The following is a 27,333-nucleotide window of genomic DNA, read 5'->3' as shown; positions in this document are numbered from 1 at the left end:
GTTTTTCCTACTATTTTGGTAGGCAAGCTGTGAGATTTACCTGTCCTGCAGATCCCTGTGGGTGTGTTACCAGAAATCTGAGCTTGTGCTCAGACTTGTCTTGAGAGACATGGAGAAGTTTAAGATGTTGTATTGTATGTGAAACATCACATATAAAACCAGATATAAACACCAGTGCATACATACATCAGGCATCAGGACCAGCGTGTATACATCTGTGTGTATATACATCAGAGAAACGCTCAGGTCATGTCATTTACCAAAGGAAACTCTTGCCAGAGTTTGCAAACAAAGCTCTGTGAAATCCTCTTAGCTGGTGATTTCTGGAAGCATTTTGACTTACAATGATGCGTGGGTGTATTGTTTACATTGTAAACATGCTTTATTTATATTTTCTATTATTATTATAGCATGGCTTTTAATGACCGGCTATTCCAAGTTTTAAAATATTTAGACAGTCAAACCAACTATTCTGTGTGTTGGTATCTTTCCATGACACTTTCTGTAAAAATTGATGTTTCCTTACTTTAGTTTCCGCATGAAGCTCATTAAAACTGCTTTTTCTTCCGCTCCTGTTACATAAGGAAAAAACAAACCCAATTTCTCTGAAAATGTCAGTAGAACTTACTTAAATATTTTAAGCAGCTGTAGCTTGGAAGTAGCTTCTGAATACTGCAGCTTCCCCCAGCTTTCCTTGGGTGCAGATCTCACAGGCTCCAGTTCTTTCTAATGGGATGTCTTCTGGTTTTTGCAGGGTGCCAGGGTATGGCTGCAGGAGCAGGACCAGCTGCAGCCATGCACTGTTGGCTTGTGTGCCAATGGAAATGTTCTCTTCACCTCAGATTATGGCATGGTAAGTGAAGTTTGCATGAGTATGTACCCTAAGCCAAGCTGTAAGATGGACTTCTTGGTTTTGCATGACCATCATGTTGAAATTTATCAATGGAAATGCTGCAATTCTCTCTGAAAAGTGACCTGGCGCTGTTACACCAAATACCTAACAAATGTTTAAAAAAGATTGTTCTTCTTGTTCTTTTAATTTCTCTGCCTACCTCACTTTTCTTGGTTTCCCTTGTGCCATTTTGAAGGAGTTGCATTAACAGCCTAACAAAATCATTACATTGGCTAAGTGCTCCTGGAAGGAGGCAGCTCCAATAACCAAGCGGCCCTTCCTGCCAAGCTGTGCCACTCTAGGGGTGCTTGTGCTCACCACCAGCTGCTCCAGCAGCTTTTGCTGTCAGCCCTTTGGCCAGGGGCATGTGGCAGTGGGCTCCCTGTGCCAGCCAGTGTGCAAAGGCAGCAGAGATGCACAGGACAGCTCAGCAAGGCAGCAGAGCTCTCCAACAGGGATAAGAACAAGCTCCTTTCCTGCCTGATTTCCAGCCCTGTGCTCCTTGTGGTTCCCTGGGGTGCAGTGCTCTTGGAATAATATTGGTAGGAAGGGACCTCTGGGGATCATCCAAGTCCTCAGTGAGTCAGCTCGCCTGGCTAACCCTGGGAAAATATCCACAGCCTTCAGGGAGGTTCTGGGTGAGTCAGGCTGGTGCCTGGGCAGGGAGGAGGATGGGGAAATGGGCAGGACTGTGCCCTCCAGCAGTGAGCAATTAGACCTGCTCAGCTGCTGTGGTGAATGGGCCCTGCAGGTGGCTGCTTTGTTACAGGAAAATGCACAGTTTTCTTCAGCCTCTTACCTGGCAAACAAAGGAGGGCACAGGGGGAAAGGGGATTTAGAGCCCTGGTTTGTGGAGTCAGTGGTAGGACTGTCAGGTTTTTCAGTCTTGTCTTGTAAGATTTGAAGTCATCATTCTTTTATAAAGAGCCTGATTTGTTTCTCAGAGATGGAAATTCCCCTAGCAAACACAGATTTTTTTATCTGATTACTGTAGTCTCTTAGACCCCTTCTTGAGCAGTTGACGTGTTTTGGGAGTGCTGGATATCACCGACACATTTTAAGGGATCACAGGTAATGCAGCAGCCTCCAGAGGGACAAAAAGTGGTGACAGTACTTCTGTGACGTTCCCAGTTCTGTCTGTTCTGACATGCTGCTGTGGCCTTCCAAAATCTTTCAAACCCACCTGCCACCTCTGAAAGGACACCAGGAATCCCATTTTAGAGCTGTCTGTCCACCTCCAGCCCGTGTCCTGCATGCTGGGAAATATGTTCAGGATAATGCATGGTGGATTACACATGTGGAAGAAAAAAGCGGGGTTTTGGTTTTTTTCTTCCATGAAACAAGAAACCACTAGGCTGGAGGAGCATGTGCTTTATGGCTCATGGAATAAAAGCTCATGGAGATCATTAAAGGGCTTTCTTTATTCAGTGCCACCCACAGGAGCTGTCCTGTGTGCTTCCCTCACCTGCCACATCCATTGTTTCATCCCTCTGGGAGGGACTGGCACTCCTACCCTGGGTAAGGACTCTGATAAATGTCTTCACTTTGGCTTGGATGGGGCAGGTGATCCCTGTGATTTTTAGCACCCCCAAATCTAGTTGTCCTCATGTTTGCTGTGGCCCAGCATCCTGCAGCTCCTGCAGCTCCGAGGTAAGAAGTCCAGTCATGCTTCCAAGCTTTTGTCATTTGTTTTCACTTCCTTAAAAACACCTCAGGCAGTAAATCCATCAGAAATGTGACTTCCTGGGAGGAAAGGAGGAGCTTTGCTTGTGAAACACAAGATTGGAAAGCACGATCCAGACAAAACAGCCAAATGCTTTATGGATAAATATAACTTGGATGCCAGGTGGGAGCTTTGCTGTGTGCTCAGGATGGCACTAATGGATGGAATTGAGTTTGAAAAGGAATAATTTCTCCCTTGCTGAGCCTGGTGAGCAGCACTGGCAAACCTCATCTTGGCTTGTTTGCTGCCCAGATTTTGCTTTATTCCTGACCATTGCAGGGCCTTGGTGAGAGTCATGGTCATTTTACCCTCACTTTAGGCTAAATTTGAGGCAAATTGAGTTTATCACTGGTAAGAAAGTAGAAATCTTTGGCTGTGAGGCGCCTGTTAGACTTAAAGGTGATTATTTTCCTTCCCAAAAATAAAGATCTGCTTATTAACACATATAACTTTGTGTTTTATATATTAGCTTGTTAAAAAAGAGATACTCTGGGGGCAACTTTGCTGAGAGATCCGTTTGCCTGAGTTCTTACTTGCTTCAGGAAAAATCAGCTGTCACATTCAGCTCAGTAGTGCTGAACACCAGCCTGGCATACCCTTCCTGGATCAGGATGATGGAGGAGGATCTTGGAAATTGCTCCCCTGCAGATTGCTGGAAGCATCCAGGGGTGAGCAGTGGGATAACAAAAGCTTCCTTACTGGGACTCTGAGGGTGGAGCATCGTCCTGTTTGTGTCTCAAACCTCTGAGCTCCTTGAGGAAAGTCACTTTGACAGTCTTGGAACATGTGTCCCCGTCCAGGAGCATGGATGATACTTGCAGCCTGTTGGTGATACAGAGACTCTGCCCCTGAAGGGCAGAGAACAAATGAAAAGTCAGCTTTCTTCCAGTGCCAGGGATGACCTGAAAACTCTCCCACATGTCACAAGTGTCTTCCAGAGGCACAGAGCCATCTCCTCCCAAACCTCAGTTGGGCTGGAGGCCCCAGCCAAGTGGCTCAAGACAGGTATAACATGAGTTTCTAAGCCCTATTACTTATTTACTTGTGTATTTAGGACCCCTGTTCCTCTTCAGGGTTCCATTTCCTGCCGTGTTGTCATCAAGAACAAGGAAATGAGCTCTGACCCATCGCTTTTTGTGCATGGCAGCCTCTGGGCACAGGTACTGCCAGCTCCTGGTATCTTTTAGGACACTTGTCCACTCAGCTTTTTGTCTTAATGTTTTCTTAATGTTTCTCTTCTGGCCCAAATGGCTGCAAGTGCTGACAGAGCAGTAGTAGATGAGTAAGTACCAAGCAGCTATAAGGGAAGATCACGTCATGCTTTTTTTACTTGTCCTCTTCCAAATTTTGGGTAAGTCAGCGGACAAGAGGGAGCCAGGGTCATTTGCTGCCTCCTGGTTTGAAAGTGCTGTACTGATTTTGTTCTGACAGTCCAGATGTTGTGCATCTGCAGCTTGTACTCTCTCCTGAATTTAATTGTCTCTTTCTCCCTTTCTGCTCCCTCAGTTTTCTTGTGAAAGTGCCTGAGGTCTCTGCTCTGAAGAAGAAAAAAGTTTTTCTTTTTTTAGGGTCATGCTTGCAGAGTGAGGGTCCTTCTGCTGGCAGTCAGACCTCTCTGACACCCAGGAGCAGAACTGGTGTGGAGAGGCCTGGAGAGAGCCTTTTTGCAGGACTGGGCTTTGTTTTACACTGATCATGAATGCGAACTGGGTATTTTTGAAAAAAAATTAAAAATACACAAAATTTCTTGAAAAAAATTTGAAATTTTTGAATTTTCTTTTTAAAAATTTGAAATTGAAGTTTTGAAATTTTTTGGAAAAAAAATACACAAAATTCCTGGCTGGTGGAAGAAGTGGGCTGTGAAGGAGCCTGCCAGTGGAAGAGGCCGAATAGTCCTTGCCACACAGGTGTGACTGATGAGAAATGGGGCAAACACACCTGAGGGACTGAGCCTCCCCAGCTGCCTCCCAGAACAGAGCTGCTCTTGTGGTGGTTTGCAGGGGATCTGTACTGGGTTACTGCTGCCCTGCAGTGCCAGGGTGCAGCTCAGAGCCCCGGGGTGAGCACCTGCAGTTGCTGCAGCTGTGAGCGCCCTGCAGGGACTGGCAGGGGGCTGGGTGACCTCATTCTGTCTGCAGCCTGCAGCTGCATGCACGGCCTCTCCCCAGCGCAGACAGCAGCCTGAGCATCCGGGGAGGTGGGCAGGAGAAACCACTTAGAGCAACGCTACAGATTAGAGCTGGTTCTCTGTGGGACCGTCAGATTCTCCCTGGCACTCAGGAGGGCTGACAAGCAGGGATGGAAATGAGGCAGGGACCAGAGCACTGGGAGAGGAGGAAAAGCACAAAATTCTTTGGTGGGGTTACTGTGGACCGGTTTCCTTCTCCAGGATGTCTGTATGAAGTCTCCCATCTGTCTTTCTTTGGGTCTTACCATCCAGCACAGCTTTGGATGCTGGGTGGGAGATGGCACATGGCTGAATCCAAGAGTGGGAAGCAACTGAAATAACCTGCGTGAAATGCCAGCATCGTGCTTGAGGAGGAGGAAAGGAGGGCTGGGATGTGCATGTGGTGGAGGGGAACAGTCACATAATCTCAAAGGAGTGAAGGAGATGACCTGATAACTGAAGAGGGGGTTATTGAGGAGGAGAAAGCTCCAGCAGGAAGAAGGATGCTGCAATTGAAACAAGATGAGTGCAGCTGCACGGAGAGATGAGCACTTCCTAAGCAGTGATAGAAGTTAATAGGTGTCGCTGTACAAATATTTTGAAAGCTGTATCATACACATAAGTGTCATCACACAGAGAGAATGTCACTACTTTATTTGGCTTCTCCTGTGCTTTGCTTTCCTTTGCTCTTGAGACGACAAACTCTTCCAGATGCTCTCTGGCTGCTGCTATGGAGGGTGCAGGGCCAAACTCGCAATGTGAATTAGCTTTTCCTCTCCTTCCCCACGGTCAGAGACATGATCTCACCTGTGTTTTTTGTGAAAGACTGTTCCTGGTCTCTTGGGAGAAGCTGCCATCATTATTCACAGTCATGAGTGCAGTGTGTAATACCTGTCTAGCCTAGCAGCTGGAGGCTGGTGCCCTGCTTCTGTTAAGGGGAAATTAAGTAACCTTGTGTTGATTTGTCCCCATCAGTGGTGAAAGTGAGAGGTTGACTGTGTAGCAAAAGAAGGGAGGGAGTATGCTGTATAGTTTCTGGCCAGAGGGCTCAAATATGTAGGAACAGGAATGGAAGAGTGACTGTAAAAGTAGGAAGCAGGTCTGTGTCTTATTAATTTACTTTTCCAGTGCAAAAATATAAAGGTGTGCATTCCTGCTAGGAAATCAGACCATGTGCCCAGGTGTCATTAGACTATTTGTCCTTGTCCCCATTCTTCCAGGTGTTCCAGTACCCCAAGGCCGCCCTGTCCAGAGAAAAGGTCTTACCCATGCACCAGACCAGCATCGATGGGGTGGAAGACATGTCCATGCTGGGAGATCTACATGAAGCTGCCATCCTGCTCAACCTTCACCAGCGCTACCAGCAGGGTAACATCTATGTAAGTGCTCCTCCCTTTTGTCTTTGTGGTTTTTGTTTAGCTTCAGGGCTGCCACTTTGCATGTGAAGTGCTGATGTTATCCTTGTCTCTTGAGGATAGGAATTGGAGGGGATTTCCTGCCTTGCCAGCTCCATCATCCCTGTGAGATCCTACCCTTATCAGAGGGGCCTCTTTGCCTCTATGGAGGAAATTCCAAAACATGAATGTTCACCTCTGAGCTTTGTGGTAATTGCACAGCTCTGTATCCTCTGTGAACATCCATGTTTGATGAGCTGCCATTCACATTCCCCAGGTTCCCCATTATGCTGTTCCATGGTTTATGGCCAAGCAGAGTGGAAAGTGCAGTGTACAGAGGGGCTTGCTGAGTATCCCTCCTGATCTGACAAAGATACTGCCTAACAAAACTAGGAATGCAAACCTGCTGCCCAACTGTTCTGCTTTTACCTGCAGTTGTACCTTTTGGTTTTTTTGGGTTTTTTTTTTTTTGATTGCTCTGCTGTCCTTGCACAGATGAATGAATACTCATAGCATCTCCTGATTTCCCTCTCAGGAAGGAGACAAGTACTAGGAAAGGGACTTTTGAGGAAAAGCACATCTGGTACAAGACATTCCTGAACTGCTGGGATGACAGTACTCTGCTAAGACTTGGAGAGAACAAGGAAGATAGATTGCAAAGACTGTCTTACCTTGCTTGTCCATGCTATGTGCACACAGAGTTTTCAGAATATGACAGAAAAAATGAAAATCTCTGTCTGTGTTGCATAGCAACCGTTATCAAGGCAACCAAACCATATGCACCTGTATTCCAGTAAATTATCAGTAAAGTGACCCTGTTTCTGAACCACCTCCTGCACTGGATGCAGAGGAGACTGTAAATTATTTTTTCCTTTCTTTCTTTCTTTTTTTCTGTAGGCACCTTTGCCTGTCTGTCAACACAGCCTTGTGACCCTGTGGCAGTAGCCACATGCACACATTATTTTGATGGCCCATATCCCTGCTGCTCTTTTTGTCCTGTGTTTGACACATGCTATGTGTTTGTGCAGCTTTTGACCCCATTTGGGCGTATTCCTCCTGCTTCTTCTTCCTCGCACCTTAAAATGCAATTCAGGATTCTCTTCCTTTTCAGTCTGTGCCTTGCACCAGAAATGCCACAACACCAGCAGTATCATAGCAGCTGTACCTCCTTAAGCCTTTCAGCTAGCTCTCATATGTCATTCCTTCTCTTATTCAGCATTAGTTCTGAGCCTTCTCCATCTCTGCATAAAGGTGTTGAAGTTTAGCACCTTTACACCTTGTTTTTTGCCTTTGCATCATGCATGAATGTGCATCTCCGGTCTGAAATTTTTGGAGATGTATGAAGGGGCCTGACCTCTGCAACATGCTCAGCACTGGGAAGAACCCCTCACTGTTGGATTATTAACCCCATCATGAGCTCCTAAAGGGAATTCTTTCTGATCAGGAAGTGTAGGTAGCAGTATATCTAGACTGCTCTGGCACCCATAATTAATTTACTACAGCAATACTGACAAGCTCAACAGGACCTTTTGTTTTCCAGATAAATACTATTCAAGCTCTACCCAACTGTTGAAGGAAATGATGTGAGCACAGCAACAACCTGCATCTTCCCTCTTCATTCTTACAATTCCTGTATTCCTTAATAAAAGTAGACCAAACATAATGAGAGTGATGCTGAAATGAGCCAGGGGCTGTACTGCCCCATTTTGTGCTCTCCTTAGCAAAGCCATGCCTAACCATCCAAGTAGGATCTATTGTCCGGAGAAGTAGACTTGCCCCATGTGGCTTGTCCTGCTCTGAAGAATTCTTTAGGGGCAATTACTTTGCTGATAAAGTAGCTGGTATGTACATGGCTTTACTGCCATTAAAAATTATGGATAGAAATTGTCTATGAGGGAATGCATGTGATGAGGAGACTGCAACTGGGTAGTGGAAAGGTTTTGTAGGAACACCTTTGAAAGAGATGGCTGTACTGGAAGAAGTTCTGGAAAGGACTTTCCAGAAGTTCTCTGGAAGAGAGGTCTGTTCCTAGTGAAACTACAACGGAAAACACAAACTGAAACATCTGAGAAGAAGAGATGCTGTGAAGGACGTAGAAATGTCTTGTAGTCTCTGGGCAATGCCTGTTCCTCAGCCGCCTGTACAATGCTTTTCCCCAATTCATGTTTTGACACCCAATGCTTTCCTCTCTCTCTCTCTCTCTGCACCTCTCTGGCTAAAGATCATCTGCTTCTTATTGCTTTCACTACCAATTAATTCTATTTCTGCCCACAAAAGTCCCTGTCAGAGAGTCCACAGGACTTGATCCATGATAGTGTGTTTATCCTGATAATGCAATTTGTCCAAGGTGATTTTCCCTCCCACAATGATCTCTGAGTGCTGCTTTAATAAATGAGCTTTAAATATTTTGGTGACTATGGCATCTTATCAGTCTGGCTTCAGAGCTTGGCATTGCTATAGGCTCAGATTTCATTTGGCCTGATGAGTCCTCCTTGTCACCACGTGTTTAATTTACAGCTTCTCCAGTAGATACATTCAAATGCTTTTATGTCTGATGGGTGACTTATAGTTAGTTCATGGTTTGGAGCTAATGCTAGATGTTGTCCCTGACCATAAAGCTTGGCACCTCCTGCAGCAATCTAAGTATTTATTTGGTCATGTCTGCTGAGAATGGGTGTTCCTTGAGTAGAGCAGTCCAAAATGATGTCCCAGTGAGGGAGGCCACCACACCAGCAGCATGGATGTTGACCATATTACAAAGCCATCATTAGGAGAGAGGTGGCACCATTGCTCTGAGCTGCAGCTTTGAGAATAACTGGATTTGAGCTGGTTGGCTGAACCGAAAAAGTCATGCCCCAAAAAGCAAAATTAATTTCCTTCCACTGCACAAAATAATACATTTGAAATTCAGTGTTGTTGTCTGGGTATTTTATTTTAAATCTTGCTACCTCTTTTTTTGGACTGTGAGATTTTCAAAATAAATATTTTCAAAATAAAATGTTTGGAAAATATAAAAATGTTTTGACTTGAAATCTAGAGCTTTATCTTCAGCTGTCAATATTGATTTGGTTTACCAAATGATTTAAGCTGCACCAAACAGCATTTTTTGCAGCAGAAGAAAAATTATATGCTTTAGTGGTTCTTTGCACATGTAGTGTGTATGTTTGTGTTCTAACTCTGTTCAGGAGATTCTTGAACCCTGCCAAGCCCCCTTTGCTTAGGACTGTGGCATTGAAGGTATCTCCTGACACTCCTTCAGTCCTGGCTCTGCTGCTCAGCTGCAAGCACAGTGCAAAGTAGCTGGGTATGAAGATGGATTCATGTTTTTAAATTGTGTAAGCTTAATTTAACAACGACAATAGGATAAGAATGTTATATTATAAAGCAGCAAAATTCAGATTGCCCCATCCATACCCAGCTGTACAACTCCTTCTCTGGGGTTCGACATCTTTGCCAAACTGTGCAGCTCTCTGCTGAAGCTCAGTGTCCTTATTTAGGCTTTCTCCTTCGCCATGACTTATTTCAGGGTCTGGCTTTGTTGTGATTTTTTTTTTCTCCCCAGGAGCTTGCTTCATTTCCTTTCTGTGTTTTGTTTTTTCCCCGTAGACAAACATTGGCTCCATCCTGGCATCAGTAAACCCCTACAGAGCCATCCCTGGTCTGTACGGTGTGGATGCCATGGAGCTGTACAGACAGCACCGCCTGGGTGAGCTGCCTCCCCACATCTTCGCCACCGCTAACGAGTGCTACTGCTGCTTGTGGAAGCGTCATGACAGCCAGTGTGTTCTCATCAGGTCAGAGATGGACAGCCAGCTACTCCATGGCTGCATCACACGCCTTGTTCCTGCTCTCCCATTTGCACTGACATCTGCCTGAGTACCCTCACCACCCTCCCCGCCTTTGCCTGATCCCTGCTTGCACAGCAGAGATGTCACATGTTTGTTCCTAGAGATCACTTCTGTGCCGCGGCTAGGATGGTCATCAGCTCTGTCTGTCCTGGATTTGTGAATGAAATGTGTGCTTTTCCTTAACAGTGGAGAAAGTGGAGCTGGAAAGACTGAGAGCACCAAGTTGCTCCTAAAATTCCTGTCAGCCATGAGCCAGACCTCCCTTGGGGCCCCTGTGTCTGAGAAGAGCACTCATGTGGAAGAAGCCATCCTGGAGAGCAGGTACAGTCACCCTCGTGGGCACCCAGAGTGCTGGGTCAGCCTGCTTTTGGGGGGCCCTGCCTTTGGGGAGCCCTGCCTTTGGGGGGCTCTGCTTTTGGGGGGCCCTGCTTTTGGGGGGCCCTGCTTTTGGGGGCCCTGCCTTTGGGGAGCCCTGATTTTGGGGAGCCCTGCTTTTGGGTGGGGCCTGCTTTTGGGGAGCCCTGCTTTTGGGGGACCCTGCTTTTGAGGGACCCTGCTTTTGGGGGGCTCTGCCTTTGGGGGACCCTGCCTTTGGGGGACCCTGCCTTTGGGGAGCCCTGCTTCTGGAGAGAGCCCTGCTTTTGGGGGGCCCTGCCTTTGGGGGGCTCTGCCTTCTGGCAGGGATGGAGCCAGACCTGGTAGAGAGGATCACAGAGCTCAATGATGTCACATCAGGGAAACACGAAGGTTGCCATCCTACTGGGATGCCTCACCCTGGCTGCTTTCCCAGCTGTCCATGGATGGATTAGGCTTCTTTCCAGCAGCAATGTGGGATGTGTCTCCTAAGCTGGAGAATTAATGCTCTAGCTCTTGACTGTAGCTGTCCTCACAGGGAGTCTCTGTCATACTCCTGGTTTCCTCCATGAGCCCCTGCTTTCCCCCAGCCTCCCTGTGTTCCAGGCTGCTGGTTTGTCTTGCCCTCAGGAGTCCCATGGGCAATGTGGCAGCTCTCCTGCTGTCCTGGCAAGTGATTTCATGGAGAACCATCCATGTCCTGGCAAGTGATTTCATGGAGAACCATCCATGGGAGCTGGCACCAGGGAACAACCACCACCCACCTAAACTCTGACGAGGCATCAGGCAGGCAGGGAAGCGCCTGAATCAAATGTGTGCGAGAGAGAAGCTGGCAGCAGTGAGGGAATGGAGACATGTTTCAGGGAAAATACTTCATGCCAGAGGAGGTCCTGACACCCTGAGGGACCATGACCCACAGGTGACCTACTGGAACAGAGAGATGAAAGGAAAAAGTATCTGCAAAACCTGAAGAAGAAAAGTGTGGCTGAGGAAAACTGGTAAGAGGCAAAGAGCAGCAGAGAAAATAAGGAAGCAAAGAATGACAGAGAGAAGCAGTGTGACCCCAGGCTCCTGTGCTGCAATGCTGGGGGAAATTTTGAGGGAGTGAGTGTAACCTGAGGTATTAAAGAAAGCTGAGGCTAAGAAATGGAGGACAGTAGGTGTTTGACATCAGGTAAGCCTGGGGAAGAGGCAGGAAAGATACATCTGTTTTGTTGTTTGTGTCCTTGTTTTCCTTAGTACCTGAATTATATTAAACAAATTCCATTAGAATTTCCCAGACTGTCTTGCCTGTGGCTGAAGGACCTTGCTGGCAGTCCTGCAGTTTGGTACTGTCAGGGTGAGGCTGCAGATTAGTCCCAGATGGAGCCTATGATAGTTGCAGAAACCTCCAGAGGAGGCAGCTGTGAGAGCACTGTGGGTTTTAGGTCCTTATAAAGCAGAGCAGCCTTGAGCAGAAGGGCTGCTGCCCTTGGACCTGGTGTTCCAGAGACTGTTGTTGGATGATTTATCCTTTGCACGTGTGGAGGTCTTAGCAGGCATGGGGGCAAATTGGAAAAAGCTCTGAAGAGCAGTACAGTCATGACTTAAGATCTGCAAAATCTGCTTTAAGGCAAGCGGCTTAGAAGGCTTAAGCTCTCTTAGCAGTGAAGTGATAACTTGACAGTGATCAGAGAGCTTATGGTGCTGGGTAGGTGATCCCTGAGTCTGTGAGATGCCACAGCTGTGAGCTGGAGTGAAGTTAGAGATCACAACCTGTGCTGTGTGCGTCCCTAGTGCTACATGAACCATTGCAATGTGAATGCAAGAGAATCTGATTTGTCACCTTTTCTCTGAAGACAAGAAGCTGAAGGCCTGGCCCAGACCCAGAAGCTACTGTGTCTCCTGTGGACTCTGCCTCATGTGTTTGGAGTTCAGCTGCACTTGTTCTGGCATTGGCCCTTCTCAGGTTCACTTATGGTGGATTTTCATGCTTGCAGCCCAGCACATACCAAGGAACCACACTGTATTATTTCTCAGTTTCAGATGGCATTGCAAACAAAGTGTTCATCAGCTTTCTATAATTTGCTTGGTTTGGAACTTCCAACTTGGGGTATTTCTCACAAATCAGGCTCTCAAAACTCCTTTGACACTGTTGATTTTGTCTCTTTTCCTTCTTGAAAATATCCATCAGTTCATTAAAAATTCTGTTAACTTTTCAGCTTTTTTTTCTTGCTTGCTTCACTCTGAAGCTCCCTTCTCCATGTTGGGTGCCACTGCTGACAGCAAAACCACCTTTCCTGCTATTCACCCTCCAAGTCTTCACATCTTTTTGTCTTCAACTGTTGCATCAGAATCCTGAGCTGCATATGGTGCAGTATTTCTGAACTCCAGACTTCTCTTTCTGCTGCCCTGCTGAAACTGGTTCCCATTAGTTTGAATGCTGGAGTGCATCCTGCCCATGCCCAGCGAGCAGCCAGCATCACCTTCCTGATGTGCTGCTCCCCCTTGCAGTGCACTTCTGCCTCTGTGCCACGCTGTGATGTGCTGCTGGCACAGCCCAGGCCCCTGCCCTCATTCCTGGCTGACCCAGCTCACCCCACCCTCTGCCTTGCCACTGCTCAGACACCCTCCTGCTTATTTCCTCCCCTAAGCCTGCATGACTTTGCACTTGTGTGTGTGAGCCCATTGCCAAACTGAACTATAAAGACATTTCCTTGTGCTTTTCTTATATAATTTAACATGATTTAGAGCCACAAAGATTGGCCAGCTGGCTCCTGCACTCTCACTGCATCTGTGGTGGTCATATAACATAACCCTGCTGTCCCTTTTCCTGCCTGTCCCCATTAATTTTGTTGATTCATGACAGTGGTGTGGATATTTCTGTGCAATGTCCTTATTTGCATCCTTGTTTCAGAGGTGTGGGTCTTGGAGTTCAGATTCTCCAGAGCAAGGAACTTTCCTGATCTGTGCACCCAGATTTCTCTAACTGGCATTTTAGTGGTTGTAGTGTGTTATAACAGAGGAATTTTCATTTCTGTCCTTGTTACTTGAAAGCCATTGTTTCAAGAGGTGTTAGGAAAATACTGCCTGGATTTTCCTGAAGGTTGTTGACTATTTCCTTAAGCACAGCTCTCCTTTAGGTAACACTTGCAGGGCCTGAAGCCTTCTGCAAACTCTAGGGTATCTCTAGTTGTGGTTATCTTTTATGCTGTATTTACTAACTTGTGAACAATCCCATATCTGCTCCAGTCTCCAGTGGGACTGCACAATAGATCTGTGGAGATGTCTAAAAGTCAGTATTTCTCAGGGTAATAACAGCAATAATTTTTGTTTAAAACTGTGTATGTTTTAAAATTGGACATGAAAACATACAGGCTGTTCTTATAGCATCTCTGCGATTCCTTGCTTGTCAGCCCTTCAGATTATTTTAGAATTGGTTTAATTGCAGAAATGAATATTTTAATCCTGGATTCTGTGTGTCAGTTTGAGTGGTTTAGGCTTTTCCCATGTACTGTTCTGTGAAGCAAGTACCAAGCATTTTAACTGTTTTTTCCTGAAGATGGGAAGGTGCACAGCAGACAAAATTCTTCAATTTATGGCTGCTCTGATGTTTGGTGATAGATTTTTTTGCCCCTTTTTTTTTGGACCTGAAGTGGATGATGATGGTACTCTTAGAATGTAATTTCCAAATCTATAGTGTGTGTATAGTCCCTACACTTGGAAACCATGTAGCTTATATCAGCCTAAGCAAGATTTAGGTAAGAAGGGCTTGTGTGTTCTAGTATAAAATTTAAGTACCAAACAAATTGTTTTATTACTGTTTGTTAGTTTGAAGATGTTTGCCTGTAATTTTAAGAGATTGTTGATCAAAGGCAGAAGGAAAAAAAGTAGAATGAATATAGAAGTATGTGGTTTGAAGCTACAAATTGTTTGCCATATATGTCTGATGCCTCTGAAAATCCTTGAAAAAGTACACTTGCATTCGTGGGATGTGCTGTGTAGAGGACACAGCCTGGCTGCTCTTGCCACCTTTCATTTCCTCAAGCCACACTGGTGGGGAATGCCCTTGACAGTGTGAGCACCAGCTGCCCATACAGACTGGAGACTGATTTAATTAACTGCAATCCCAAAGGGTTAAAATTTATCTATCAGCCTGTTAAATTGCTCTTGCCATCCTTCCTTTCCCTTGAGCTCTTCCTGCTTGTCCAGGCTGGTGCTGTAACAAATAAATCTCTCGTGGCAGGACACAGCGTGCAAATGTCAAAAGACTGGGCAGACACTTTGTTTTAATGATATCCCATCACTAATCATATCTTCATTGCCTTGTTTCTACAGCCCCATTCTGGAGGCCTTTGGAAATGCCAAGACAGTTTATAACAACAACTCCAGCCGCTTTGGCAAGTTCATCCAGCTGCACTTCTCTCAACATGGGCACATCCAGGGAGGCCGAGTCACTGATTGTATCCTTTTCTGCAGTGCACCAGAAATGAATTGAATGAGCAAAGACCAGGACGAGCTCAGTGTAGGTCAGGAAATCCCTCATCAAAGTTCTTCAAAGTCAATTTACAACAGTGGGAAAATTTGCAACTTAAACAGGGAATAAGTGTTTGTTTTGTGGCTCTGCAGCACCTAACTCTGGGAACCTTTTGTCTCAGTACTGCCTTAGGTAGGGGCATAGTTTGACTTTTCACTTCATTAATCTCAACACTCGATGCTTAAAACCCTGGAATTTTCTACCTTGGAGGATTCCCTAGGTTGATTACATTCTGTTTGCTCCACATAAAATTGTTCATTTATCTTAGCTCTGCCAATGAATTTGTGATTGAGAAAGGCGAGGCCAAAGTAAGAATAAATATATTCTGCACAATATTTGGGTGCAGAAGAGAATTATGAGTCCCTGTTTTGGGCTGTCAGTGGACCTTGGAACCCTAGTCATAGAATCACAGAATATTTCAATTTGGGAAGGACCCATAAAGATCATTAGATCCAACTCCCTGCTCCTCTCAAGACTACCTAAAATGAAATCATAGGACTTATGAACACTGTTCAGATGCTCCTTGTACTCTGTTGAGCTTGGTGACGTGACCACTTCTGTGGGGAGCCTGTTCCAGGAACAAGAAGGACAGTGGAGATTGGACACAGTCAAACTGTGTTGAGCCATGATGGCTTTCTTCCCTGTATGGCCAGGTACTCCTCTCCCAAAGGCTTTGACACATCTTTTGTCTACCTGAGGGAGGTAAAGCTGCCCTGGCTGCATTTCCTGATGTGTGTTCAAAGCTGCTGCTGACTGCAAACCACACCAATTGGCAGTGGAGTAGCAGCCAGATGAATTTACTGCTGTTGTAAATGACAGACTGGGATTGTTTGGCCTCTGCTCTTTGTGCTGTCAGGAGATTTAAGATAGTGGTCTCCTGCAGGAGCAGTGAGAACTGATGCAAGACTTGCTGTGTGCAAGGCAGGCTTTCAGATAAGAGTGGCCTCTAATCTTTCTAGGTGTCCCTAATGTGGCTCATCTTTTGTTGGGTTATCTGTGCTCTACCTGGCCCTGCCCTTTTAAATATCTCTTTGGCACATCATACCTCCTTGGACAGTGAATAGAGAGGATGATCTAAGATGATTTTAGAACCACTCTACTGGCTTTCCAAACTGTCAGTTATTTCACGATTTGTTGCTGGTTGCAGGGTTCATCCCAATGTGCCTATCATCAAGAAATCTGTGCTTCTGTCACTTGGATGTTTTTTCCTTAACGTGCTATTCAGATTTACTGGAAAAGGTAGGTGTCACCTCCACTGAGTGCTGGGTGAGCCCTCTCCTCAGAGAAGGCAGTGCCAGATCACCTCCTGGATGAGGCTGTCTGCACTGCAGCATGTAGACATCAGCTCCTGTGTTACTACTGCAACTGCCCCAGATGAGGAAGAGGCAGAGCAGCCTCTTTGTGAGCCTCTGTGTGATAGATACAGGCTGTATTTACCACAGCCTGTTCTCCCATCTTTGATAAACTCTGTGCATTACAGAAAGAATCCAAGAAAGAACTGTTAGCTGAGGAGAAAGGGAGAGAGAAGTACCTGGAAATGCGGCTCCACAGAGAAGCACATGGGGTACAACTCCAAAAGCAGGCATCTCTGATTGGATGTAGTTTACTTTGGAGTTGGGAATTCACTGAGGAGCAGGGCCAGAACTGACAAAGTTCAGTTTGCTAATGTGTATGCCCAGCACAGCCACAAAGATCTTGATGTAGAATTTACTTAGACAAAACTATCATTAAATAGCAAGAAACCCCTCTTGTGCATTGACCCAGGAGATTTACCTGTATCCTGGTCCTCTCTTGGCCTTTGCAACCACAAGTCGGATCTTTTTCTGCTGTATTACTCTTGTATTCTTTGTTTCAGAACAGGGTGGTACATCAGAACCCCGGGGAGCGGAATTACCACATCTTTTATGCTCTGCTAGCTGGTGTGAGCGGGGAGGAGAAAGGTAATTTCATTTTCTGGATATGTCTTTTGTGCTGTTTCCAGTCCAACGTGTGAAGCAGGTGTAAGTGAGTTAGAGCATGGATAGTTCATGTACTTGATATGTAGCTTCTTCTTGAAGGCCAGCAATGTGGTGATTTTGTGGCAAACAGAAAGGAGAGTTAAGAGAAGGAGGCTGAGGATGACAAAAATTCCTTTTGAGAAAAGACTTCAGGCATTCTGTGCTGAAGGAAAAAGTACGTGCAAAGTGATGAGGTGATGGAACTGTCTAGAGGCAGAGGAAGGGTAAAGAATCTTGATTCATTTGCTGGTGGGAGCTGTTCAGGGAGTTCAAAGGATGGACTGATAGATATATTTTAGAACAAATCTTCAGTATAGGTAATAGTAGAGAGAAGAATTACAAAGACCAGTGATGTAGTGAAGGTACTAGAGTACTACACAAAACATGTGTTGTGTCTGAACAAATGGTTTATAGCTCTGTACCTGGGGAAGAGAGGTGGGTCTGAAAAAGTGCACACAGAGAAAGGGGCAGCTGCAGCCTGTGGACAAATCCTCTCTGTAGTGCAGCAGCCCCCTAACAACTTCTGTGTGTGTCTGTCCCAGGCATTGCTGAGCACTGATGGTGTTTCTGGAGAGGCCAGATAGGCAGGCAGGGACATGCTACAGTTGTACTCTGGTTTTGAGGGCCTGGGGAATTTCTTTATGCTTTTGGTTTCTGTGTGTTAGGATAATCAGATGGAAGATTTGGGCCTGACAGAGTAGGAGGGAGTAGGATTTCAGTTTTAGGGGGTATGTGCAGGAATGGCTACTTAGGTCAATTCAGAGATTAATCTAAAGCAAAGGAAAATAGTGAGGATGATGGTTATTATCAATTGCTTAGGGAAAACATACAAAACAGATTCCTTTCTTCAGCAGATCTCTGCTATTCTTCCCCATCTACTTCTCCAAGCTTGTGTCCCAGGCTGCTTCAGCTCCCCATCTGTAATGTGGTTTTGGCTCTTGATCATCCTTGCCTCCTTTCTCCATTGATGTTTTAATTATCTTATGTTCTTTTCAAAATGGGGGATCAAATCTGCAGATAGTGTTTAAGATGTGGTTGCACAGCAAATATACAGAGTCCTAATTCTGGGTTTACATTTAGTTTTGTGAACTATGCTCAGTTTTTAACTGCTGCTTAGCGCTGAATGTCTTCAGAAATCTGACTGTGACTCTCTGAACTCTGTGTCAAGTGATGATATCTAATTTAGAGGTCATTACCATATATATACAGTTAAGACTATTTTTCTGTACACTTTTGGATCTAGAATTAAAAGGTTTTTTCTTGAGTCAATTCAGTATTGAGATATTCTTCTGAGACTCTGCAGCTTGGGATTTGACTGTTCTAAATTACTTTGCATACCATCTGCAAGCTTTGTTACAGCACACCCTCACACCCTCCTCTCCTATGAACCAAAAGACTGGTTGCTAAATAAATTGTTGTCTCTCCCCTGCCTCTTTTTCTCCTGTTGCAGAGAGCCTCTCTCTGTGTGAGCCAGAGACTTATCACTACTTGAACCAGTCTGGCTGCGTGACTGATGAGAACCTGAATGATGCAGAGATGTTCAGGAAGGTCATGGTGAGTCCAGTCCTAACTCCTCCTGAACTTTTGGGCACAGGCTCATGGACTAACATGCTGCATGGTCTAGATCTTACAGGCAGAATTGATTTGCCCTAAGCCAGAATTTGGTGTTCAAGTCCAAAACCCAGCTAAAATGAGACTCAAAAAGTGGCTTTAGTGTACAGAAATTGGGGGGTTTGGAAAACAGTCAATATGAGTGATAATTGAGAATGATAGAAAATTTGGGGGAGCAGCCCATAATGGTTTGTGGGAGCCTCCTAGATAGCCTGATTCAGGGAACCTCAGACTGACCATTGGAAGGGGAAGAGTATGGCCTGAAGGTACTGTTCTCCAGAAATAGTCCAGTGAAGTTATATCACCTGGGCAAATCCCCTATTCTGAAATATCACAGAGATTTAACAGACACCTGTTTATCAGAGGTTAAGGGATTAGCAGGATGAATGTGCAAATTCATGTTTTATTTGATAACACTTTTTGGCCTGAAGACTTTAATAATGTCGGTGAAACCAGATAAGCAAGATGAGTAGAGTCAGCTTAGGATTTCAGTACCTCCTGGTTGGGTGTGATTTAAGGGAGGGAGGCACCTGCACAGCAGAAGTTTCAATGGCAATATGGCATTTATTCTTCAGCTGAAGAGATGCTGGAGGAAAGAAGGGAACTAGAAGCCCAGAGTGCCCCACTGACAGGGTGCATGCATGAAGGCTGTGCCCTACCTCTCAAAGTCAATTTATGCCCCAAAAACCCTGGCTCACATGCAGGCATTAAGAGGGAATGGGCCATACTTCCTCATTATCTGATAATCTCTTTCCAACCATCTAACAGTTAATGCTGAAAGCCTGGTTTTAAATCTTGCTGCATAAATCTACTGTACTAAGAATGAATTAAGGGGGTTATGTGGATCAGAGTAAATTAAGTATCTTATATGGATCCATCCTTCAGGGAAGAAAATAAGTGAGAATGTGGAAGCCATCCAGTAACATCTGTAACCTGTGCTGCCAGTGTTCAGGGTAGGATTTCCTCACACAGGCTCAAACATTCTCTTTCTTGTGTCAGACCGTCAGTGATGGCAGCAAAGTGCAACCTGAGGATGGGGACAATGCCCACCTGCCTTAGCTGGCAATAGAGTAAATGTAAGAGAGAATGCGAGACAGTAAAGATCATTGACAAATGTATAGCTCAGAGAGGTGCTGTGCCATTCCATTTCATTTGTATTCATGGTGATTGTAATTCTGAGTTTTACATCTTACACACACCTGGCCCGGCTCCAGTGTACCTGGCTGTACCTGCAGCTAACATTAGCTGTTTGGTTTTGCACAGACTGCCATGAAGGTGGTGGACTTCAGCACTGAGGAAATCAGAGACATCTTCAAGCTTCTTTCTGGCACACTTCATTTGGGAAATGTTGAATTCATGACAGCTGGTGGGGCCCAGATTACAACAAAAGCAGGTAAGTAGGACTTTAGCAACTTGGTAGACCATGCAAAGCCCCATAAGGTGCCCAATAAAGCCCTCTCCCTATTCCTTTCTCTCTCTGTTATGCTGGTCTGCAGTACCCTCACCAGCAGCTTCCCTGTAGTTGAACTCTACAGAAGCATTGCCCCTGGGTACCAGTGGGATTTAGTTGGTCTGTGGCCCTGTGATCTATTTGTGCTCCTCGATATTCTCAGACTGAGTCCACAGCCTCACAGTTTCTCTTTTGAATTGAAAGAAATGGAAGAAATAGATCAGGAAGGAGTTTGAGATAAAAGTGCTCTGTTAGAGCCTTTCCCCCGTCTTCATTTGAAGCAGTTGCTAGTGTGCACTCTGTTACAGTTATTTAATCTCAGCTGGTCTGCAAAGCGAGTCCCAAAACAGACACAAGCAATAAAAATGTATTACAAGTGTTTCAAGTTGTAAGTTAATTGCCTCTCAACATCCAAGTTTAGCAATCCCATGCTCAGACTGCAGTATTGTGCTTTTACAAAACATATCTTCTCAGGCAGTGTTTTGCTGGTGCTGAGTCTTACACATGGTTTTGCTCTTGCTGTTGTCAGCAGGAAGGCTGACTTACATGAGTACCTGACTGTGCTGTGTAATGGGTATATGAGCCTCAGACTGGGTATGTGAGCCTACAGCTTTGGGTATGCCCAAGGGAATCAAGTAAGAGGCAGTGTGTTTTGTGCTGGAGTTTAATCACCTCTTTTGTAGAAGTCCCTGGGATTTCCTCACTGAGCTGCAAAAATATCCCTGAGTGATGGGGATCCATGCAGGAGAAAAATGTGTCTCTTCCTTTTAGTGCTGAATGTTGCCAGTGACCTCCTGGGCTTGGACGCCTTTCAGCTCTCTGAAGTGCTGACCCAGAGGTCCATGATTCTGCGTGGGGAAGAGATCAGCTCTCCTCTCACTGTGGAGCAGGTAAGTGTCCCAGTGCCTGCTTCCACTTCTGCCACTTCTGCATTTCCAGGCCCTGAGTCTTCCTCTGTGTCACCCACTCCAGCCTAGGGCCTCCTGTTTTTCAGGTATTTTGCCCTTATTGGTAGCTCAGGTCCCAGTGTTGACTCTGCTTTTCAGGCTTTACAGGGGAGTTCACCTGCACAATACTGGTTTTAAGTCACCTTCACTCACCAGGAGCTGGTCATACTTGTGTCATGCAGAAGGTGCATCAGATGCTTTGTGGTAGTTGCATGTGTGCGTGCTTTAACCTGCAGAACTTCCAGGCTGTGCTGTGTTTACTGGAAAGAAAAGCTGGCACACAATTCCCACAAAATATCTGGCAGTTGGGCTGTTACCCCACAGCAGCTTCTTTCTGGATCCATACAACCACAAAGGAGGACCACATAAACTGACATGCAGCTCTTGTGGTGCTGCTGATCACTTGAGGGCACTCTTGGTGTTTTAGGCCATGCACAGATAACTGTAGAAAATCCTCTGTCATTAATAAAATGCAAGGCACTGGAAGGCAGGGAGTACTATTACTACGATGGAAAAGGCACCATGGTATAGCAAAATGAACATCTGTAATGGAAATCATGTGCTGGCACAGACTGCAGAGGGTTATCAATCCAACGCCTGCATTGGCAGAGAAGCCAGAGTTACTAGACTCTCTCTGATGGATGTCTGTCTAACTTTCCTTCAGATTTCCCATGGAAGGAATTTCACAGCATCTTTAAGTATCCTGCTTTAGCTGCAGTGGAGTCTGGAGTTGAAAAGATTTTCCTCATAATTTAGATTACCTTTGACATCCCAGCTGTCCACCTTACAAGCTTTGGCTTCTGTGAAGTTTTTCATGTGGTGTTCTCTTTTCTAAGCTAAACAATCCAGTTCCTTCAGTGCTTCCTTGTAAGTAATTTTCTAAATCTCTTTGTCTTCTGTCTCTGTTTTCCCACATCTTTTAAGAAGTGGAGTGCCCCTAACTGGGCACTGTGTTCAAGCTGAAGTCTCAGCAGTGCTCATTATGGTAGCGTAGTTGCTTATTTTCTTGCTGCAGACACACATGCTAATATATCACAAACCGAGCTTTGCCTTTAAGAAATGATCTCCTTTTTCTGCATATTCTGTGACCTTTCTTTGCAGTGAAATTGTGTGAAAAATATTTTCCAGCCTGTAGTCTGTGGTAGATATCATCAATATCAGACACCACAGTTTTCTTGTTCAGCTGTCTCTTCTAAATAAGCCACATCTTTCTCTAGCAGTGTGTAAGGTTGGATAACAGATTATACCAGAGGCACTTCTTGCAGTCCACAGCAATGGCATGCAGTTGTAGAATTGACAGTCTCCCTGAGCAGAGCTTCCCCTGCTGGTATAGCTGTTCCTGACATGTGTGTGTATTGGACCCCACACTTACTGCTTGGAGCCCAGTGAAGTACCAAGGCCACAAGAAAATTGTGATAGCAAGTGGATGCTGCCATTTAGCTGTGAGCCTGCTGCACTCAACAGTGGGCCTGTAAAGGCTGTTCCTGCCTAAGCCCTAAGTGCTGCACCCACCTTTTCCCACTTGTGGGGTAGCATTGCTGGGGATTTCTCATTATGTAATGGGCTCGTTACCCGTCTGAGCTTTGACATTTCAGTGGGCTGAAGGGATGAACTGGCCTAAGGCAGGCAAAGCTGGCAGGATGAAAGACGCCTTTGAGAATCTCATTTGAGCCATACTGTGGGGAAAGTGACTGCTTACAGCTGGATGGGGAGGTCCTGTTCCTGGAAAATGTGTCCAACTTACTGCGTAGCCAGATACACTACAGAGGCATGGCCTTGAGGGCATTCTTAGTCCCAACCAATAAGGCAGATCATCTGATGAGAGAGAAGAAACAGCCAGAAAAGGCGTGTGTGCCCATGCTTTGAAATGTTCTCTTTAGTGGAGAAGGGAGGTTATTCTGTGTCAACTTTGAGCTGCTGAAGAGGAAATAGTACCTAGGAAGAGAAAGGAGGAGAAAACCAGTGTGGTTGGGTGAAAAGAAGGATCTGGCAGGCTGGGCCTCAGAAGTTTGTGAGACACTGGAAGGGATCAGAAACAGCTGGCCTGCCTGTGCTATTAGCAAAGAGCTCGTGTTATTTAGGGTTGTAAAACTGAAGGGGGCTCGGGTGCATTTGGAAGATCTGTCATTGCTGGTCTGGCCTACTGAAGGAATTGCCCTGCTGGTGTCATAGGTGAGACAGGGGAAACAACCTGCAATCTATTTACTGCAGTTTATTTATGAAATGACAAGATTACAGCTTTCACCCTACTTGATTATTTAATGTACTGGCTCGCTCGCCCCTCAGCATTACATTCTCTGGAACTCTCTAGATGTCAACTTCTTTTCTCAGTTGGGAGTTTGCAGTTTGTCCAAGAGGGTTGGGCAAAAGCTTGTCTGGGTTTATATTGTGCAGTTGCAGTTACCAGTCTCCGTACTACTAGCCAAGGTCCTTGGGCATGCTCTGACATTTATCTCCATGTCTCTGATCTCCAGGATCTTTCCCCACTTCCAGCATCTTTCTTCCAGTCATGATCTTTGCCATCTTCTCTCCTGGCTCCTTTTGCTGTCCTCTGAGATCATGTCTTCTTGTTAGGGACCCTTATTTTTGGCCTTCTTGTCTTTCCAGAACCCTAAACTCTGGTTTCCCATTCTAAATAGTGTATGTGCAGAAGGACAGCACATGACATCAGACTCCCAGTTTGTGGTTCTGTATCATGTCTCTTTATTAACTGGAGGATTTAAGGTGTGCCTTTTTTGTGTGTCCAAGTGTTACCAAAATATGCAACCAGCCCATCCCTTGTGCAGCTATCAGGTAGTAGGCTTTTGCTTAAGATACGAAAAGTTTGATTTTGGATGTTCATCTACATGCTTTCATACACTCAATTATCTCGTGCCTGTTAGTGATTGCAATTTAAGTTATTTTTCCCATGTGTGACACTTGGTTATGGTATCTGAATGGGATGTTGGGTCAACTGCAGCAAAGTTTCAACCCATGAACTTCTGGGGCATGTGTCCTGGCTGTTGGCCAGTCTAATTGGATTCTGGTAGGATAATGCTGTTTGCAGGAATGGTTTGGAAAGGGAATTTTTGAGGGTAACTTGGTGACAGAATATTCCCTTAAATCCTGCCCTACCAGTTTTTTGAAAGCTGAGCAGACACCCATTTGACAGCTCTGCTAGGAGTACTGAACCGAGATACCTTGCCTGTCACTGCAAATGTTGGCTCAGGTGACACAAATTACTCCTGTGGGCTTAGTTATGAGGTATTTTGTCACCTTCCCTGTCCCAGCACTTGTTCCAAAAAATGTCACTGATTTTGTTACTTCCTTCACCCTCTCAAGTGCAGTTACCCAAAGATTATGGCATGTCTGTGTGTGGCCTGGCTATTTGAAAACTTGTTACTAATAAATACTGCGCTGTACACAGCCTGAGAAACCTGAAGAGGAGTGGAGGAACCTGAAGTCCCACAGAGATTTGTGTGGCCCTTATGTCTTCTCTTTTCTTTGTGACTCATTTTTTCTCTCTGTATTTACAGGCAGCTGACTCCAGGGATTCCCTCTCTATGGCACTCTATTCCCAGTGTTTTTCATGGCTCATTAGCAAGATTAATACAAAGATCAAAGGCAAGGAAAACTTTAAGTCTGTGGGCATCCTGGATATCTTTGGCTTCGAGAACTTTCAGGTCAGGATTTTGTTTTTTGTGGGGTGGGTTGGTTTTGGAGATATTGATGCATATTGGAAGAAACTTTGGTGGGTTTGCATCCTGGTAAGGATAGCATAGGGCATTCTGGAATCTCTACCCTGCCACTTTCCCCTGAAAGCAGGAAGATATATTTAGCTGCCCATTTCTGCCAGCCACATTCATACAGGCTGATGTTCAAGGTTTGTGATACAGACCCTAAGCAGATCTGCTGTGATAGATAATACTGAATTTTTTATTTGTATGTGAACCAGCTCTCCAAACCCTACATGTACATTGTTTGTTTACATCTGTTTTGTGTTGTGTGGAGAATCCTGCATGTGATGCTTCTCACTACAGCTGATATGAGATGTGTGTTGAACAGTCATAGAGTGACTGCTCAGATATTTCACAGAAGATAAAGCCCTGTGACCTAACTGTTAGGGAATTTATTTCTTCCAAGAAGAGAAACATAATTGTCTTTGGCATGCTTTACTATGAATTAGCCTTGCATGGGCTACAAAAGCTGTTCTCCTAGTGGACCTCTCCATACTGTCCTCCTCATATCCACCTGACACCACTATGTTCTCTGCCTTTACTCCAAGCCTGGCACCTTCCCTTTTGCTGCTATAGATCCTTTTAGAGCTCAGGAACAAGAATGTAAAATTTGATAATTGTTTCTTCTTGCAGGTGAATCGTTTTGAGCAGTTTAACATAAACTATGCAAACGAGAAACTCCAGGAATATTTCAACAAACACATCTTTTCCTTGGAGCAGCTGGAGTACAACAGGTGACAAACAGTGGGAGTGGGGCCCCACTGCTTTCATGGTACTGGGAGGGAGGACATCATTCCTCCTGTGCTGCTCAGTCCCTACCACTGAAGCAGGAGAGACCTTAGTACAACCCTGGCCGTGGATGTGTCTTGTTAAGCATTGTCCATGTGCTTTGCCAGCATAAGTCACTTGTCTCCAGGAAAAAGCATTCTCCATTGTAGTGTGCAGAAATTCCAGATTTCCTTCTGTCTCTCAGCTGAATGGAAAGTTCCTGGGCTTTAACCCATTAGACTATATGGTCACTGGGTGTGTTACTGACTTTGCTAATGATTTATCCATGGCAGTGGTGGTGTAATGCAGATGGAATCCTGGTGTGCAAAAAGGAAATTCCCTAAAGATAGGGAGAGATATCTGACAGCTCCTTCTGTCCTAGAAGTTCCTATACTGTGAAAAGGACTCTTTTCCTTAGCAAGATTTACATCAGCCTGAGCTTGGGACCTTCTGCACAGCTTTTTCCTCTTCTGTGGGCTTCATATTGGATTGTATTTTGTGAAGTACCTGTGATGTTCTAGAGTATTTCTGCTTCTAGAGAAGGCTGCTAGTCAAATACTTCAGTTGTTGCTCTGAAACAGAAGCCTTTATGTTTGTGAATGAAGGAATTGAATAGGGTCAGTGAGGGCAAATGAGAGCAGCCTTGTAAAGTGAGATGGTTGAATAGGCAATTCATTAAATTCTAAAGATTACAAAATTGCAAGGCTATTTATGTGCTCACTTCTCAGGCCAGTTCCACCATTGCAGGAATCTTGTATTAAAAATGGTGCCATCATGACAAATGATTTTTTCCTGATGGTTGCATAGATATTTAAGTTATGTGGCTGAACTTTGGAAGGAGTAAGATTTTTTTGAGTTGGGTTTTTCAATTGACTACATATCAAATAATTCTAAGGCAATATACTTAAAGCTCATCTTTCACCATATAAGCTCTGCTCCCTCAGGCTTAGTAAGTAGGTTCATGTATCTCGTCTTGATGCTTTGAACATTAAAGTATGAAGCCTGGGCTGAAGCATTGAATGCAACAGATCCACTATCTTCAAAATGTTAGTCTCCACCTGAAAGGAGGAGTTATCAGAATGTCAGTAAGTAGCTTCACACATAGCCTCTAGTCTTCCTTGTATTCTTAAGATTTATTCTAGGTTTCTCTGAATTCTGAAAATAGGCATATCCTGTACTATGGGAGTATAAGAAGATGGTAAGGGCGAAAAACCCATTCAGCATTTACAGGATGTCATGGGTGATTTTCAAAGCACATTATTGCACTACTGTCCCTACATCAGCTCCGATTCTGAAAGATGCAGGGCCACCCTCTAGGCTCCCTGCATGACAGGCCAAAGCTTATCTGTGTCATCCTCTTCAAAACTCTCCCTGAAAACTCTCTCCAGTCTCTTCTCCTGGTGGACCTGTGAGCTGTGGTTCAGTCTTCTGGCAGATGTGCTTCAGATGTTCCTGCTTTCCAGATTGGTGGGTCAGGAGCTGACTCTTGAAGCTGTGTAGCAAACTGTCCATCATCGCCACTGTGTGGCTGCTGCTCTTCACTCCAGAAAGTGCACAGTCTTAAAATTCATGTGAAATTTGCTCAATGACTATAAGAAAAGCATCAGTCTATGTCACTGGTGTGGATAAGAAAGGCTGGCTCTTATTTCCAATCTCCTTGTGTTAGCAGTGCATTGTGTCCCTTATTCATCGTCCTCAGCCATAAGCCATAACAAAGCCTAATTCCTGCAAATCACCTTGAGTCCTGGGACAACTGCCAGGCTCAGTTACTTCTGCTCTCCTACACCCCAAGACATTGGATCTTGCATTTCACAACTTTGTTCTGTTTGTTCTTGTCTATCAGGGAAGGGATAAACTGGGAAGCCATTGACTGGATGGATAATGCAGAGTGCCTGGACCTTATTGAAAAGGTAAGCAGTTACCTGTGACACTTTCTAGGGATCAGTGGGG

The 27,333-nt window shown here is 45.1% G+C and overlaps 1 protein-coding gene across 2 annotated transcripts in view; it reads left to right on the top strand.

Annotated features, from left to right (window-relative positions):
• The window catches only part of LOC135450101 (unconventional myosin-X-like), an 87,984-nt gene that overhangs the window by 13,447 nt on the left and 47,204 nt on the right, over positions 1-27,333 (top strand). For both annotated transcript variants that reach the window (XM_064717898.1, XM_064717897.1), the window contains exons 2-14: positions 755-853; positions 6,003-6,161; positions 9,783-9,970; positions 10,211-10,345; positions 14,696-14,820; positions 16,120-16,133; positions 16,750-16,834; positions 18,342-18,445; positions 19,766-19,895; positions 20,724-20,842; positions 24,415-24,561; positions 25,249-25,349; positions 27,227-27,293. In XM_064717898.1, the coding sequence (XP_064573968.1) occupies positions 755-853; positions 6,003-6,161; positions 9,783-9,970; positions 10,211-10,345; positions 14,696-14,820; positions 16,120-16,133; positions 16,750-16,834; positions 18,342-18,445; positions 19,766-19,895; positions 20,724-20,842; positions 24,415-24,561; positions 25,249-25,349; positions 27,227-27,293 (1,473 nt within the window). The remainder of the gene's footprint in view (positions 1-754; positions 854-6,002; positions 6,162-9,782; positions 9,971-10,210; positions 10,346-14,695; positions 14,821-16,119; positions 16,134-16,749; positions 16,835-18,341; positions 18,446-19,765; positions 19,896-20,723; positions 20,843-24,414; positions 24,562-25,248; positions 25,350-27,226; positions 27,294-27,333) is intronic.

Source organism: Zonotrichia leucophrys, chromosome 7 (assembly GCF_028769735.1).
Source record: "Zonotrichia leucophrys gambelii isolate GWCS_2022_RI chromosome 7, RI_Zleu_2.0, whole genome shotgun sequence".
NCBI lineage: Eukaryota > Metazoa > Chordata > Aves > Passeriformes > Passerellidae > Zonotrichia > Zonotrichia leucophrys.
Note: the sequence above shows the minus strand (reverse complement) of the source record. Positions and strands in the feature narration are given on the sequence as shown.